This window comes from Oreochromis niloticus, linkage group LG22 (assembly GCF_001858045.2).
Source record: "Oreochromis niloticus isolate F11D_XX linkage group LG22, O_niloticus_UMD_NMBU, whole genome shotgun sequence".
Classification (NCBI taxonomy): Eukaryota; Metazoa; Chordata; class Actinopteri; order Cichliformes; family Cichlidae; genus Oreochromis; species Oreochromis niloticus.
The window spans coordinates 35,227,597-35,246,203 of NC_031985.2; the positions used below are offsets into that span (position 1 = coordinate 35,227,597).

General features: G+C 40.8%; 1 protein-coding gene across 2 annotated transcripts in view; it reads right to left on the minus strand.

Annotated features, from left to right (window-relative positions):
• The window catches only part of thsd7aa (thrombospondin, type I, domain containing 7Aa), a 272,763-nt gene that overhangs the window by 193,923 nt on the left and 60,233 nt on the right, over positions 1 to 18,607 (minus strand). For both annotated transcript variants that reach the window (XR_003215883.1, XM_019350980.2), the window contains exon 5: positions 10,859 to 11,014. Coding sequence is in view for 1 of the 2 variants with exons in the window: in XM_019350980.2 (XP_019206525.1) it covers positions 10,859 to 11,014 (156 nt within the window). In the remaining variant the exon portion in view is untranslated. The remainder of the gene's footprint in view (positions 1 to 10,858; positions 11,015 to 18,607) is intronic.

An 18,607-nucleotide genomic window follows, 5' to 3' on the forward strand; every position in this document is an offset into this window, starting at 1 on the left:
CTTTCAACACCATTTTACTCTGGGCGACCTACTGTACCTCTGGGCCAAGTTACATCTCAATTTGCTGTAATCTTTATCAAAAATTGAAAGAACAATTATATGTCAAGGCTGGCTCTGTGCCTTTCAAAGTGACACTAAATAACAGAACTCAGGCACATCGGGGAATAATCCAAAAGGCGGTTTTATTAAACAAAAACAACATACAAAATATCCCTAACCCATACTACATAACCTAAAAAGAAACATAGTGGAAGCAAAGGGACACTTAGAAGCACAAGAAAACAATATTATACTGAAAGGGCAAGAGACACAGCCCAGACATAATCCACTAGTAAAACTCCAAAAGAACAAGTCATCCCACATAGCCGACGGGTCTTGCCTGGATCTGGTGTCAAGCCGGCACTGCTGGCTGACTTCTGGCATGGTAAGATGTATGTCATCCAGATGTGGGCCAGGCCTGCCATAAATGGCACTGTCTATGTGATGGCATGCTAAATCTGGCCCGATTGTGGTTTGGTTTATGTGGCCCAGGCTCATAGAAAACAGGTCTGGCCCAGATCCGGCATCAAGCTGGCACTTCTGACTGACCGGTGTCATGGCAGGGTGTATGTCAACCAGATGTGGGCCAGGTCTGGCAATGATGGCAATATTTATCTTCATATTTTCCTATTTTAGTTAGAAGATCCAAATGCCATGTTGCAATACTATACATCTATGGTGGCCAACGTTTCAAATGCAGGTTTGTCAAGTTTGTGAGTGTACACTTTATCCAAAACCTACTGAGGGTTTACTCATGTTTGCCACTGGGTGGCTGTAGCTCAGGAGGTAGAGCAGGTCATCTAATGATCGGAAGGTTAGTGGTTTTATCCCTGGCTCCTCCAGGCTGCGTGTCAAGAGTGTGAATGTAGTTAGGAAACACTCAGTTTAGAGAAAGTGTGTGATTGGGTGAATGTGACATGTTGTATAGAGCATTTTGAGTAATATGGGAGAGTAAAAAAGCGCTATATAAGAATCAGTCCATTCACTGTCTGAACAGAGTTTCGTCATGTTACTTTTGCACTATTATGTTCTGGCACATGTTGTTATTACATGGCTTGATTAAGGTACACATTAGGCTGACATCTGGGGCCAGAGCTGAAAGTGTTCTGGGCCAGCACAGGGCCAGCAGTGTGTCTGCAACTGGCCTTGTGCTGGCCCATGTGTGGGCCACCTCTGGCAAACTAGATCTGGGCCACCAAAGGGCCGTCATTCTTTGTGGTACACAGGCCATGTGTAAGCACATTGTGTGGGACAGATCCGGGCCACACCAATTTTGCTATGTAGGAGGAATTATGTAAAAATAGAAACATCATAAAAATGAAAATGAACATAAAGTAAAATGTACTGAACAGAACATCAGTATGGCCATCATTATTTGCTTGGAAAGTCTAAAGTTCCATGGCTTTGAACAGCCAGAGAACACAATGCCCAGTTTAGAGCGACTAAAAGTAACTTCTTTTAACATTCTGTCATTCTGCTTCTATATCGAAAATCCACTAAAAATAGTCATTTGAAAAAAAATATTCGCCATTTTTCATCATTTTGGGTTCCTCTGTTTATAGCAATTTTTAGAATAGAATCAAATACCTTTGTCACTATACAGTTGTACAGTGAGATACAGAGCATCTCCTACTCAGTGCAAACATGCTGGGGGGCTGGCTCTATCCGCCTTAGTGCAGCTGCCGTACCATACTGTGATGCAGTAAGTTAGCAGGCTCTCAATGGGCGAGTGGTGGTCAGCAGAGGATGTCTGGGATGATTGTCTTAAAGGCTGAGCTGTTGTCCACGAAGAGCATTCTGACGTAGCTCTGCCGCTATTCTAAGTGACTCAGCACCGAGTGGAGGGTGATGGCGTCTTCTGTGGATCTGTTTGCGCGGTATGCAAACTGGTGGGGGTCGAATTCTGGGGGGAGGTAATCCTTGGTGTGCTGAAGGACTAGTCTCTCAAAGCATTTCATGATTACCGGTGTGAGGGCCACAGGGCAATAATAGTTCAGGCTGGTGATGGGAGACTTCTTTGGCACTGGGATGATTGTGGGTGATTTTAGACAGGATGGGATGGCTGCTTCATCCAGTGAGAGGTTGAAGATTCTGGTGAAGATGAGGGTGAGCTGGTGGGCACATGCTCTTAGCACTTTACCATGTATTCTGTCTGGACCGGCCGCCTTCCTGGGGTTCACTGCTAGGAACACACATCTGACATCATGCTCCATTACAGTGAATGGAGCGGTGCAGGAACCAGGTGAGGATGAGGATGGGAGCAGGGCTGAGGCAGATGAATGCTGCTGTTGTGGTGTTTCCAAGCGGGCGAAGAAGCTGTTTATTTCCTCTGCTAGCTGTACACTCAGGTTTTCTGTTTTCACAGTTCTGCCTCTGTGGTTTATGATGTCTATTATTCCCTGCCACACCTCCCGTGTGTTGCTGCTGGACAGGTGGGACCCCTTTTCAGGTCAGTTCGAGCAGCCCTGTACAGAGCTCTGTCATCTGACCTAAAGTCGGCATCGTGGACTTTGAGGAGTGTGCAGACCTCGCTGGTCATCCAGGGTTTTTGGTTTGGGAAAACCCGAATGCTTTTGTCCACAGTCACATTTGCAATACAGAACTTGATATAGTCTAGAACTGATCCTGTGAAAGTTTTTAATGCAATATATTATACTTTACCAATGTAACACTGCATGCCAAATCAATTTTGAAAATATCTGTGAATTCTGTATTGAAAAATGCAGGTATCTCTCAGAATTTATTTTTTACGTTATCAAAAATGTATTAAAAGTACAAGCATGAAAAATTACAAGAATGCAATAAAAAATATAACCAAACAAGCTTAAATTACAGTTTGAAATACAGAACATAATGAAAATATATAAATAACTAGCTATTAATCCCCATATCCAAATATCAAAAAGTGTAAAAACAAATTACATTCTTTCCTCTGTTTCTATTAATAAGACTTAAATTTACATGAAATTATTCAAAATTATATACATTATTCATAAGGTGACAAAGAATTCAGAAACAACACAGAGAATGTCTTGATGCATGCTCAATCATCCAGGTAATTAAATCCCTAAAGTTTGATTCTGTTCATCTGGACGTAGCGTTTTCAATGGGAGAAAAGTTTCGTCACTCATCCAAGTGACTTCTGCGGTCTCAGCTGACTGCAGGTTTCCCCAATCTTATAACAATAATAATAATAATAATAATAATAATAATAATAATAATAATGATAATAATAATGGATTGCATTTATATAGCGCTTTTCGAGACCCTCAAAGCGCTTTACAATTCCACTATTCATTCACTTTCACATTCACACACTGGTGGATGCAAGCTACAGTTGTAGCCACAGCTGCCCTGGGGCAGACTGTCAGAAGCGAGGCTGTCATATCGCACCATCGGCCCCTCTGGCCATCACCAGTAGGCGGTAGGTGAAGTGTCTTGCCCAAGGACACAACGACCAAGACTGTGGGAGCCGGGGCTCGAACCGGCAACCTTCCGATTACAAGATGAACTGCCAACTCTTGAGCCCTGTAAATTATGCAATGTACTGTTTAAAAGAAAAAAAAAGTTTTTTTGCCTTGACAACATACATTTCTCTTCATTTCAAATAAGTAGTTATTTTTCACACAGAGGCACTGTGTGTGAAACCACTTTAAATAGCTCTCATGCAGGAACAAAGCAATTGTATAAAATGAAGTGAGGGAATGTAGCTATAAATAGATTAATATAGAGATATGAAAATAAACTTACATATAGACATAGGAACACAAGTTTTAACATTAATGTTTCTGGGATATAATAAACAATATAAGCATACAGGTGTCTAAGCAATTGTGGCATACAAAGTGAGAAAGTGCAGTGAGTCATGTTTATTCCTGTTCAATATGTGTCTGACACAAGTGGATGAATTAAAAGGTCTGACAGCAGCAGCAACAACAGGCAATGCCTTCCTGATGACTTTCTATCTGTTTAAATCTTTTTCTATTATGCCTGTATCCCAGCTTGAAGAGTCCTGGACCCTTTTTCTAGTCAGTGGGTGTGTGGGCAAACAACTCTGGCTTGTCACCCAGTTGGATTTCCTGGTATTTGTAAGATGGCACTATCTACAAATCAGGACACATTAACTATGATATTAAAAAATGACATGATGACATAGTCCTTGGTCAGTTTACCAAGCATTTCTCAGTTTTGTTCTTTATAGTTCTGTTCATCATATCATTGTTTATGAGTCCTGGATTATTTGATGATATGTATACATTATGTATTCTTTTGTTTTCAGTTCCATATTGCTTTTTAGTGTAGTTCTTCTTCAGCGTTCCACAAGTGGATGGAACACTTGTGAAAACACTCTAGTGTTAAAGCCAGTCTTGTCTTCATGTCTGTTTACGGTTTTGTCTGTGTCAAACTCGTGTCTCTTAGTCTGGGTTTTAGTTTGGTGGCCTCTTGTCTCTTTGTTGTGTTGAGTCTTACTTCCACTGTCTTCTTATTCCCAATGTATCCCTGCTGTGTTATGCAGCTGTCTCCAATTCCCCTAATTGCCATCCTATTTATACATTTTGCCAATCTCCCAGTCTGAAGTACATTATTCTATTCTATTCTTTTGTATTTATACAGCGCCAAATCACAACAACAGTCACCTCAAGGCGCTTTATATTGTAAGTTCAATTTTACAATTATACATGCAGAGAAAAACCCAACAAACATATTATTCCCTATAAGCAAGCACTTTGGCGACAGTGTTAAGGGAAAAACTCCAATTTAACAGGAAGAAACTTCTGGCAGAACCAGGCTCAGGGCCATCTGCTGTGATTGGTTGGGATGAGAGAAGGAAGACAGGATGAAAGACATGCTATGGAAGAGAGCCAGAGATTAATAACAAGTATGAGTCAGTGCAGAGAGGCATATAAACACATAGTGAGTGAGAAAGGTGACTGAAAAGGAAAAACTCAGTGCATCATGGGAATCCCCGGCAGCCTACGTCTATTGCAGCATAACTAAGGGAGGATTCAGGGTCACCTGGTCCAGCCCTAACTATATGCTTTAGCAAAAAGGAAAGTTTGAAGCCTAATCTTGAAAGTAGAGATAGTGTCTGTCTCCCGAATCCAAACTGGAAGCTGGTTCCACAGAAGAGGGGCCTGAAAACTGAAGGCTCTGCCTCCCATTCTACTTTTAAATACTCTAGGAACAACAAGTAGGCCTGCAGTGCGAGAGTGAAGTGCTCTAATAGGGTGATATGGTACTACAAGGTCATTAAGATAAGATGGGGCCTGATTATTTAAGACCTTGTATTTTGAATTCAATTCTGGATTTAACAGGGAGACAATGAACTGAAGCCATTATAGGATAAATATGCTCTCTCTTTCTAGTCCCTGTCAGGACTCTTGCTGCAGCATTTTGGATTAATTGAAGGCTTTTCGGGCATTTTTTAGGACATCCTGATAATAATGAATTACAGTAGTCCAGCCTGGAACTAATAAATGTATGAACTAGTTTTTCAGCGTCACTCTGAGACAGGATATTTCTAATTTAAGAGATGTTGCACAAATGGAAGAAAGCAGTCTTACATATTTGTTTAATATGTGCGTTGAAGGACATGTCCTGGTCAAAAATGACTCCAAGATTCCTCACAGCATTACTGGAGACCAAGGTAATGCCATCCAGAGTAAGAATCTGCTTAGATACCATATTTCTAAGATTTTCAGGGCCGAGTACAATAACCTCAGTTTTATCTGAATTAAGAAGCAGAAAGTTAGCGGCCATCCAGGTCTTTATGTCTTTAAGACATTCCTGCAGTTTAACTAATTGGTGTGTGTTACCTGGCTTCATGGATAGATAGAGCTGCGTGTCATCTGCATAGCAGTGAAAATGTATGCTATGTATTCTAATGATGCTGCCTAAGGGAAGCATGTATAATGTAAACAGAATTGGTCCTAGCACTGAACCCTGAAGAACTCCATAATTGACCTTAGTGTGTGAAGAGGACTCTCCATTTACATGAACAAATTGGAGTCTATTAGATAGATATGATACAAACCACTGCAGCACAGTACCTGTAATACCTACAGCATGTTTTGCAGCCATCTTTTATGGTGTGGTCTGCTGGGGCGGCAGCATCTCTGCCGGGGATAGGAAGAGACTGAACAGGCTGATCCGCAGGGCCAGCTCTGTTCTAGGATGCCCTCTGGACCCAGTGGAGGTGGTGAGTGACAGGAGAATGGTGGCTAAGCTTTCATCCCTTCCACCCCATGCAGGAAACTCTAACAGCACTGAGCAGCTCCTTCAGTGGCAGGCTGCGGCACCCACGGTGTGGGACGGAGACATAATTCTATTGTATTGACTGCATTGCATTGGATACAAGTTTCCTGTAATTTCTGAGGAATATTACAGTGAATCTGGATGAAACTTGGCACAGAGGTACAGTAGGTGTCCCAGAGGAGGATTGTGTTAAAAGTTGGACATCAACTATTCAGAATGATTTTTAATGAATTTTTGAATATGCAACCCGACTGTCACGATGGCTGTTTTGGGCTGTTCCATTGCAATTTGTGTGTGCGCGTGCACGCGTGCGCGTGTCTACCGCAAGGAAATTTATGCGGCGGATAAGAAGCGGCTGGCTTTACCGCGGCTCACAAATGACGGGAGCAGCTCACAAGTGTTGTGCCAAAAAGTGATTGTCTGCCAAAAACTGATTTCCATCATTTGCCAAAAAATGATTGCTTGTATTTAAACTGCTATAAATAACTTGTTGGTCTATAATATGTGAAACATATGTCAAATGTATCCTTCATGAATGATATCAAGTCATCTTGAGCAACAAACAACATTCCTGTAACAAGGTAGAAGCCGCTGTTGTGCCAAAAACTGATTTCCGGCCAAGGTAGCTATCCTGCAGGGTCAGCAACAGTATTTTTTTCGTGCTCGAAAGGTCCAGGAAAAGGCTCCAATAGCAGCTATGAGGTCGCCCAACTCATCGCAAGACATGGCGAGCCTTTTTCAGATGGAGACCTCATAAAACGCTGCCTCATTAAAGTCACCGAAATAACGTGCCCGGAAAAAGTGCAGGACTTCAACAACGTCAGCATGTCCAGAAATACAGTTGTGCCACGCACTGAAGACTGTCAGCCAACTTTAAACTGCAACTGTCTGATAAAGCTGTGCTTTTGATTTTTACTCCATCGCATGCGATGAGAGCACTGATGCCACAGACGCCGCACAGCTGCTAATTGTTTTGCGGGGAGTGGACGAGAGCACGAGCGCTTTAGGTGAGTAAAAAATATATTCCACAGTGCCCGTGTGTTAATAAGCATGCATGTGCAGGTACACATGCTTCAAATATCAATAATGCGCATCAATTCTGTCACTACCCTGCTTTTCCGCACCACTTTCTTATATGCGTTTTTCTTGTTAACACACAGAGTACACACCGCTGTGCACAGCGCACGCACACGCAAAGTCAGCTGATCTCATCTGATGCAGATCTGCTCCTTGATCAAGTGACATTTGTCTGGATTTTTGGCACGAGTGGCGTACGATCAGCACCGCGGCTGGATGGGCCGATTTACATACCCAGCGCAGCTGATACTCACCAGAATAATTCACTAAAATTATATGCACTCCTGTTATTAAGTCCAGTTCAGTCTGTTAATGTTGATAACGGTTTCAAACGAACGTTAATAGGTGTGTTGCTAAGCCTAAGAACTTAAATAACAAGCTTGAAATGTACCCGTCCCATTTTCCCCTTTATTGTTTTTTCTCTGTGCTGTAAATCTTCTGTCCAAGAGGAAATCTGCTGCTGTTCTGAGAATGAGCTACCAAAGCTTAAAGATCCATTTATGGAAAGCTGTGATGAAGGCAGTTTTGTCTTTAATTATATTCAACAATATAACATATTTGACCACTTTTAAGTGATTTTTCTAACATTAATACACTACAGTTAAGGTTATATACCTAATTTCTAGTAAGTGGCCCCGCCCCTCCTATATTTTTATGTATGTGGCCCTCAGTGAAAAAAGTTTGGACACCCCTGCTTTTAACAGTCCATTGTTATATGTAGCACAAGTGACTGAGATCATGCTTTTGCTGTAGCAGCTCCCAAACTGGAATGATCTCCCTTTAGAGATTTTTAGTTTTATTTTAGTTGTTTTTAGTTGATTCTGTGCGGTTTTATCTTGTTTTTTAATATAGGGCTGTTTTAATTTTTATGTATTGTGTGTTTTATTTATTTATTTTTGCTGTTTTCTATTATTCTATTGTTTTTGATCTATTTTCTGTACAGCACTTTGGTCCTGTGCTGGGTATTTTAAAGTGTTTTATAAATAAAATCGGATTGGATCGGATCGGATTAAGAGTTAAGTTAAAACAGATTCAAAGAACTTTGCATGATGAATAGCGTAATGCATATATCTATCACACCCGCTACATCCACAAAGCCACCAGCATTGTGGAAGACCCCCCGCCCCCCTCACACACAAACTTCAATCTGCTGCCTTCTGGCAAGAGGGACCGGGCCCTCACTGCCAGACTGCGAAACGGTTTCTTCCCCCAAGCCGCCAGACTCCTGAACACAGTGACTGGACTAACACACACACACACACACACACACACACACACACACACACACCTTCATATATCAAGTTACTTTCTGCACAACCTACTGTCATTGTTGCGCTTTTCTATTGCACTTTTGTGTCTGCACTGTCTTGTGCCTGTATTGTTCTGTTTCTTTTGCAATTTTTGAACATTTGCCCTTTATGTAGTCCTGCGTTGATTGTCTGTTATATGTTGCACATGACTAATGCCTGAAGAAATCCATTAATTAATTTGGGAAATTGTTTGATCGGCAAGAGTTGAGGTGGGGATTAGGGTTGTATAAACGAAGATGAGGACTGAATGCAAGGTATACTCTCAGTCATCACTGACTTGCTATCTGCAGACTGTATCATGGATGCAATAACTGAAAGACAGGAGTGAAGGCTATGTGATAGGCTATGAATCTTTGTTTTGACATGAAGATTTTGGCTCTATTTATTTTTAATTTTGCATTATTCATTGTGCCCTAAAACCATTTCACATTTTGAAAAGGCAACTGTCATCTACTAAATTCATTCAGCTGTGGCTAATTAACATTAATTAAGATGATAGCACTGCAGTTTTATCCAGGTCACATGTCTTATTCTTGAACACTGCTGACTGCATAAATTGAGGACACATAGCTTGGGACTTGGTCAAGGATGTCATAGGCTATCTATATAGTAAAACATGATGGCAACCTCCCTCTTTTGGAATTCAGAAAGTGAAATGTATGTGACATAGAAAACAAGTGCTCAGTTTGCTGTTCTGGTGTACATTTACTTTGATATAAATTTGACACTTTGTTTTACTGTTTTGCCACTGTACTGTACCACGGTAGATTTTACTGGAAAAAGATGTGTGTGCAGAGTGAAGACTTTCAGTTTTAAAGGTTTAACAAACTTCCTTACATGCATTTTTATACATAGTCCCCTTTTTTCAGACGTCCAACTTTACATTCAAAACTGACTGAAAAGCAGTTTCTTTATTCAGTCATTTAGTCAGGCACAAATGACCTGAAGTTCAATTCAAGTGTTGAACTATTTGGTGGCTGTTCACTGTCAGCATGAGGTCCAAAGAGGTCTTGATGCAAGTCATTCATGAAAAATTGAAATAAACCTATGAGAGAGATAGAAAATACTTCAGGAGTGGCCAAGTCAGCAATTTGATGTATTCTTTATCCAGCTCTGTGACATCGGTGACATTGGAAGGACACAGGAGACAAATAAAGTGGCTGATCACAAAATACTTTCCTTGGTTAAGAACACTCTTGATGAGGTCATTTTTTGAATCTACAATCAGGAGACACCTTTCTGAATGAAATGCCTTCATGAATGAATCGTTGGGTTTACTGTAAAATTTCGCACCCCTGGTAAAACCCAACAACAGGAACACAAGATTAGATGTTGACAGAAAACATCTACAAGAGCCTGTATAGTTCTGAAAACAGACAAACAAACAAAACAAAAATAAAAACATATGAAAACAAGATTAAACTGAATCACAAGCAGAAGGAAGAGAAAAGCAAAGATAAGGAAAGGAACGCTTCATGATTCAAAAAATACCACATGGCATGGACATGTGAAACCAACTCACTAGTGTTTATTGATGATGTGACTGCTAAGTGAAGTTGCCAGATAATTTCTGAAGTGCACAGGTTATACTCAGGACGACAGCTGCAATAAAGGTCTGACAGAGTATCTCAAGGGAGGAAATGGACTGACAGTGACACAAGGAGGATAAAAGTAAATAAAGCCAGAAGGATCCATTTCAAGAATTTCTAGTCATCCTTTTGATTTGATGTTCTTCATTAAGGCAGAGTCATGGTGGACACTGCTGTTCCAGGGATAATTAGAGATGAAGCAGTGACTGTGTCAACCCTACTGATGGACTAACATCAACACGACAGCAGTCAGAGACCCATTCCAACTGTATGGCTTCTGTTATTGATTTTGACTTTATTGTCAACATCAAGTTTAACATTTGTAATACACAATCAAAAACACATTAAAATACTATAGAATATGAAGGTAGAATGTTTTGTACATTGTAAATCTGGGTAATAGTCAATGCACTGCTATGTTTTTTTTTTGGCTTGTTTGCTTTATTGGGGCACAATAACAATCGTGGGGCAGATGGAGTGGTATGCAGTTTTTAAAGGGAGATTTCAGGAAAGTAAACCCTACAGAACTCCTTTGATTAGTCACTTTATGACACAATATACTATTATAACTCTAACAGTATCTCTTACCTTTCTTGGCTACCTGGTCTTGACAGTTTTCATACGTGCAGGGTCCCCACATGCTCCACGAAGATACCTCACAATCAACAGGACAGCTTATGTGGCAGAGTTGGGTGGTGTTTGGAGGAATACCCAGACAGAGCTTACTGTCCACTGGCCGCAGTGCTATAGAGACCCAGACAAGGACAAAGACACAGTGTTAATCTATGCCAAAAAGGCTTTAAGACATAGTTTAAAAATAAACTAGCTCAATAAAATGGTAAATGGACTTATATAGTTCTTATATAGGACTTTTCTACTCTCCCTGATCACTCAAAGCCTTGTAAAGTGATCAGAAAGTACTCAGCTATCTGTTCAGTAAGTGGTGCAGAGGGTGGTAATCCATGTTTTTTCTGCATATACCCACAGTCATGTGACTTCTACAATACATGGCAGAGAAATCCAAACAGCATAGTGAGTCACACTGATTCCAAATTGCAACCTCAGGGGAGAATTTACAAAACCAAATTTTTATTCTTTAAAAAAAAAGCTTGCTAGATGTTTGGCCTGATTGTCAGTTGACCTCTGCTCCATCAGCTGCAGATGGCTGTCTGCAAGGTCGTCAGGCTGATGAGTCATCCTAGTTGTGTCACAGCAGAACTCATGCACATACAAATTGCTTAGCCAAAGGTGTGTCCTTTAATAGCTTTGTTCAGTAGGCAGTAGACGACATGCCCTTGAGTGCTAATGTGGCAAAAGCTGGCGGATGAGCAATCCAGTCACTTTATCATGGAATACTGGTCGTTCTATTGTTAATATGTTGGGAAGGAGTGGGTAAGATAGAAAGCAGTCATTTTTTTTTCTCATAGATTGATAAGTGTTACAACCACCATGAGATGTTGGCCACTGCCTTGTGATGCCCCGGGTGAGTGTCTGTTTGTTCAGTAGAAACAGAACTGGGCCCCAGAGCAAGAGTTTGTCAGTTTGAGTCACTCTTGTCATATCTAATTTTCTTTCTTGCTAGAAAGTTCAGAAAGTACTTCAAGCTGAGATCTAGGCTGGCTTAACCTGACTTATAACCTGCCATTCAAAAGTTATTCAACATCAACAAAAAGCTTTTTCAAGCTTGCAATCAACAGCTGTTTGGAAATAGGTCCAGGGGATCTTGTGTAAATCTACAATTTTCCCTCTTGGATCTTCCTGTTCTCCTTCCAAGACATTTCATCTTTGCCTCTCTTTGTCTCCAAACTGTTCAGTTTGAGCTTTCCCTCTGATATACTGATTTCTAATCCTATTCCTCCTGATTACACCTGTTTTACAGGAGGAGATCACTGTCATGGGTTTTCATCATCAGGCTGTCCAACCTCTCCCTGACTCATGCCACTGTTCCTACCTGTCTGAGGGCCTGCACCATCATTCCCATCCCCAAAACACTGGAATGGACAGCCTCAGTGACTACAGACCTATAGCTCTCATGTCTGTGGTCATAAAGTGTTTCTCAGCACACCAGAGACTGCCTGCCTCCCTCCTCTTTCAACCCCCACCAGTTTGCTGAAGAAGCAAATCAGTCCACAGAGGATGCCATTACTATCACCCTTCACAGAGCACAGAGCCATCTTGAGAACAGGAAGATCTACTTGAGGATGCTCTCCATGGACTACAGCTCAGCGTTCAACAACACAATCCCAAACATCCTTATCACCAAACTGGGCCACCTTCAAATCCCCCCTGCCACCTGCTCCTGGATAGAAGACATCCTCACCATCTGGCCTCAATCAGTCCCCAACTTTCCCCTTCACTGTCACTCAGCACCGGACCCCACAGGGTTGCATTCTCAGATGACACAGCGCACAGGGTGGAGGTAGAGAATTTGTCCCACTGCTGTTCAGAAACTGAATATCCTTAAAACAAAAGAACTCAGCACAGACTCCCAGATGCATAGACAGGTCTACTCCACCCTCATTGTAAATGAAGAATCTATCCCCACCTTCACGTTTTTGGGCACCCGTATCACTGCCAGCCTCACCTGGGCCCCCAACACCAAAGCCCTGGTAAAGAAGGCCCACCAGTGACTCCACTTCCTCCATTTCTTGAGAAAGAATAGCCTGGAGCAGAACCTGTTGCTGGCCTTCTACTGCTCTTCAGTGGAGAACATGCTTTCCTACTGTCAGGGTGTCTGGTATGCAGGTTCCACAATTGAGAACAGGAAGGCTGTGGAGAGGGTAATTAACGCAGCCCAAAAAATCAGCCTGCCCTCTGCCACCCTTGGAGGCCATTGGAGGCCAAATCCTCCTGTCTCTGGAAAACCCCTTGCATCCTGCCCACCATCTGTTTGACCTGCTGCCCTTTGGATGGCACCTCATGCCATTTAGATCTCACACATCCAGACTCACAAATAGCTTCTTCCCCTGGGCCATTCGGACTCCCACCTAACAATCTGGCCAATGGTCTGACTGACCCTCATCAATTAGGCCACTCGCAGATGGACTCTACTTAGACCAAGTCCAATGTAAGGTTGTTATTGTTAACAAAAATTAACGAAATAACGAACACTAGAAGTAAAAAAACACTTTTGTTGGATGGATGATGGATGTAGAAATAAAAATAAAAAACGAGACTTTGTAAAAAAAAAAAAAAAAGAAAAAAAAAAAGGAAAACTAAAACTAAAACTGTAATGAGCTGTCATGGTCCGCGGCTCGGTGTCTGAGGAGCAGTTGGGATGCCCACGCCTATGGGTGTGGCTGTCGTCTTCACACCTGCATCCCATTCCAGACGATCATCACGATCATCAGGAGGACTATTTAACTCCAAACGGCCGGCTGCTCCATGCCACTCCGTCAGTCGCCATTCAGTGGTAACTTGGTCCCTCGCGAAGGTTGATGTGGAATTTCTGGTTTCTATGAACTGTGTTAATCCTGTTACTGTGTGCTCAGGTTATTGTTCGGCATGTTCAAGCCTTGACCTGCCTGTCCTCCTGCTCGCCTGGAGTTCAGATAAACCACCTGTCATCATCCTCTCCGTCTCCCTGGAATCCTGTCCCGCGGACACTCACCCCTCCCTCCGGTTCCCACGGTCCGGCCCCGATCGTAAGATAAATAGCTCTACCCCGTTGTATGCTGTTGTCTCCCTGCTCCCCAGTAACTCTCACCCTTGCAGCCTCTCACGGTCCTGATCACGGCGTTCCCGAATCGTTTATCTCCCGGTCTCTTCTGTTCTAACATTAAAACAGCGTGTTCCCTTTGGTTATTCTGGGTCACCTTTAGTTAAGAAATAAAGTTTATTCTGCGTACATTTCCTGCGTATTGTGTTTGCTTGTGGGTCCAGCTTGTGTGTTAGAACTACGGTTCTTGACATGAGCTTTCACAAAGCTAACCAAAATTAACTGAATTTATATCGAAAATGTGTTTAGTTTTCGATGATGTGTGTGTTTGTCATACATTTGTCCAGACACGTGCAGAGGGTGGGGGCGAAAGGGGCTTGAGCACCGGCCCCTTTCCTGATGGTGCCCCATTTTTCTTTTTACTTATTTGAACCATTGCATTAATCAGCAGCATTTGCAGAGTTCCCTATTGACTTGTCTGATGCATACGAATATGTAGAAAAAATCTACCTACACTCATTTATTGCCTGATGTTGTAATTGTGTCTACTAAATTCGTCTTAATTACAAAGTTACTCTGCCATATATCTTTTATAGTTACCTGATATCACTGGATGTTCATCTGCCCTACATTAATATTTTCTTTGGAAAGAGCCTATAGGTTCATAGGTGTGAATGTGGGTTGTCTGTGTTAGCCCTGCTACAGATTGGTGACCTGCCTCTCACCCTATTAGCTGGGATAGGCTCCTGGGATAGACGTCTTCCTGATGTATGTATTCCTCGTTTGTATATAATCCTCTTGTTGTACATACTACTCTTGTCTGATATTTATTCTTGCTGTTCAACTATTTATATTTGTATTCCATGCACAGTTGGTGAGGTGAATCCACAATTTTGCTGTATGTGTGCAATAACAAGGCTTTTCTACTCTATTCTATTCTATTCTATTTTTTCCTCTTTTTTTTTTTTTTTTTTTTTTTTTTACTAGGTTTCCCTTTGGCAGTGCTGACACAGGCAATAAATGGAGTCTACAAAGGTTGCACAGGTAGTCCAGCCCCTCCATGATGGCACCTGAAGGTTTGCTATGTCTTCCAGCACAGTCTCAAGAGCATGGAGGAGATCCTCTGTGCAAGGAAGAACAGGATGGGCAATCTCAGAGCTCCACCAGTGGAGTCAGTTCTAGATTCCTCCTGGTGCATGACAATACCTCAAATGCCTCTATGCAGGCACCATGCTCTTCTGACCTAAACCCTTCTGGGACACTATCTTTCAGTCCATCCAACACTGCTAGGTTGCACCTCAGATTATCCAGCAGCTCACTGATACCCTGCTCTAGATTTGGAAGGAGACCTCCCAGTATCAATGATACTGAAAATAGCTGTACATAATGTAATTTCTGTGAGACTGTTCTGAATAATGTTTTTTCTAACAGTTAAAATTCTATTTGTGAAGAAACTGATGAAGTCATTACCAGTCAAGTTTAAAAGAATGCTTGGCTCAACAGAGCTCTGACTCTTTGTGACTCATTCTTCTTTGTGCTGTACTTCCCAACACCAGAGGGCACTGCTCTGTGCTGCTATGCACCAGCTGACTAATAACCTAATTGCCAGTTCCTTTCCAGATGAGGATTCATTGCATCAGAGTTACACAGCTATTATATATAGCATGCCACAGTTTCATGAGAAGAGTTTCATCTCTTTCTTGTCAAGGTAATACACAGAGGAATGTAAACAGCTTAGAATTTTGTTAGAATTTTGTGAGCTAAAAGCCTGGGTCAAAGGTCTGAGAGACAAAGTAACCACAGTGTCCAAAGACAATAAACAACTGAAACAAATGGTACTTTGTGTACACTCAAAGAGAGACAATATCATTCTTTCTGGCATCCCTGAATTCCCTAACCAGTCTTCACATGACCCTGACGAAAGCTTATGACAGGGTTGGACTGGTGTATATATATTTTTGGATCAATTATGATGGGCAACCTGCACCAAAAATGCCAGGGCCGATTTTTTGGTCTCAGCCCTGCCCTGTCAATGCGTCTCCGCATCTCAAGATCCCACTCGGTACAGTCTCCGTTTGACCAAATCCAGGCCCATTTAATAAAGACCAAAAACATCCTAATAATAGAAATAAATTAACCCACAATAACATGAACCCCTCTTTTTTCCATAAATTCTTTTCTCTGCTTAATAACCTACCTAGCTCAGGAGTGATGATAGGAGGTGACTTTAATGGTATATTTGACCCAGTGGGCAAATGAAATATAACAAGCTGAACAATGCTGTGAGCCATAACTTTAAAACAGTACATGCCTTGGTGACAGTTGGAGGGGTTTCATAAAAACTGAAACTTGATGATCTAATTGACTAAAACACATCATTTCTCACTGAGTTGCTAATACAACATAAGTTTTAGTGCAATAATAAAAATTGTAGGCAAACTGAGAAAACATGAATAAAGAAAGAAAAACACATGAAAGTATTTTTACCTGATGGCTTCACTGCTAAGTTCTACAAACATTTCTGCTCATTTCCATCTCCACTATTTATAAGAATGACCTCAGATTTTAAAACCACGTCACCAGTTTCATCAAGTTTGAACACAGCAATGATCACCCTGCTTTTCAAACCAAATAAAGATTACACCAACCTCCCTGACTGCCGACTGCTTTCCCAAATTAATACAGACATTAAAATTATAAATGAGGCTCTGGCATCTAGACAAGATAAAATCATACTAATTCTAATTCATCCTGACCAGACTGATGTTATTAAAGGTAAACAACTTTTACTTATCAATAAATCTCACATTTTAACCTTATCATCACATGCAGAAAAAGCATTTGCCAAAGTCAACTCGAAATTAATCTCCACAAATTTCAGTTCAGAGAATGGTTTATTAACCTGATTAAGGCATTTGTATACTACACCCACAGTCGCATTCACCACCTCACGCTCCACAATGTTACCAGATAAAGACATCTTCTCTTTACTTTGCTCTTTACATTTTTCATAGAGCCAGTAGAGGATTTAATCAGACAAAATGAGAATATCAAAAATGTATTCAAACAGCCACCATAGACCATAAAACCATTTTTATGCAGATGATATTTTATTACTACTGCAAGATGCACACTCAAGTTTCCAGCTACTTAGTGAATTGGTCAAAATCCATTCTGCATAGCCCAGCAGTGTGCTGCAGTCCTGGTATCACTTATCATCCTCACTTAGGCAACATTAAATATCTTGAAATCAATATTTCTCCCAAACTGTCAGAGTTATTCAGCATCAGTTTCTCTCAGTTTTATATAAAAAAGTTCAAGACGATCTAAATCGATGCTCTAACTTCTCTATCTCAGTCTATGAATAAATAGCAACAATTAAAATGTGAGTTCTGCCAAAACAGTATTATCAGTTTTATTTTGTTTTAATTTTCCCAAGTAATACTGAAATCTCAAATCTGTTTTTGTCAAAATTCTATTGGAAAAATGAAAAATCTTTTATGAAGCTCATAAAAATACAAAAATCCCAACCTGACACTGCCTCATTAGATACTGAACAAGAACTTGCCCTCTTGTCACCACTCTGGAAAAACCTTTAGAAATGACTTCATAATAAATTACGGCACATTCAATTCAGATACTTGCAATAAAGAAAAAGGAATTACTGCTCTACATTTTTATTTCATGAAAACACTTTAAAAATTTTATAGCTTAAATATTTTAAAACTTTCAGACACTCAGAAAATCACTTTGGATATTTACAGAATTTTGAATAATGATGAAATCTTAATATCCTTCCACATCTCACAATGGGAAGACGATTTCTCAGTCTGCACTGACACTGACGTCTGGATTCAAATCTGTAGTAACATTTGCAGAAGCATCAAACAGATTTATAATTTCTGCATTATAAAAATATTAATTAAGCACACAACAGAAAGGAAAAACTCAATATAAAAATGTATCAAATGGGAGTTTAGATGCATACACTGTTCCGAAAACACCCGTAACACCTAAATGCAACCTGGCAGTGTACCCCAGTCAAGCTAGTTTCCACCCAGATCACTGATCAGTATCTTCCTTGTTGGTTTGCCACATCCTGTTGTCTCCACAACACTGCGTTCTAAGTGACTGGCATCTGTTCAACTGCAAGGTTCCAGTGTAGCCCTTACTAATTCCAAGAAGTTACCAATTTTGACAACTTTTAAAGTGTAAATTACAAAATTATATAAGCATTGTGAAATAGAAGAATTGAAGGATCTTCTAATAAATCATATGCCTGGAGATGGAAACGTCTTAAGTTAACCAGATCAGGACCTTAATAAACAAAAATTATTTATTAAGTGTTTCTGACAGAGAAAAAGTTGCAAAGTACACAGAAAGAGTAAAATAAATAAGAACATTAAGTAACACAATAGTCAATAGACACAATATAATAAACAGGTACTTTTAAAATGAATAATTAATGATTCAATAAACTAAAAGTAAGCTTTTTATTCCCAGGCCAGTGGTCTTGTCTAGTTCAACCAACCAAAACTACATTTACCCTAATCCACTGCCCCCTCAGGGTCAGTTCCACTGACTCTCAGTATCCCATTTCTGTCCAATCCAGTTAATTTTGGAATATTCTTGATCTCCTCATCTTAACCTACATGGCGAGGCAACACTGTACTGAGCCA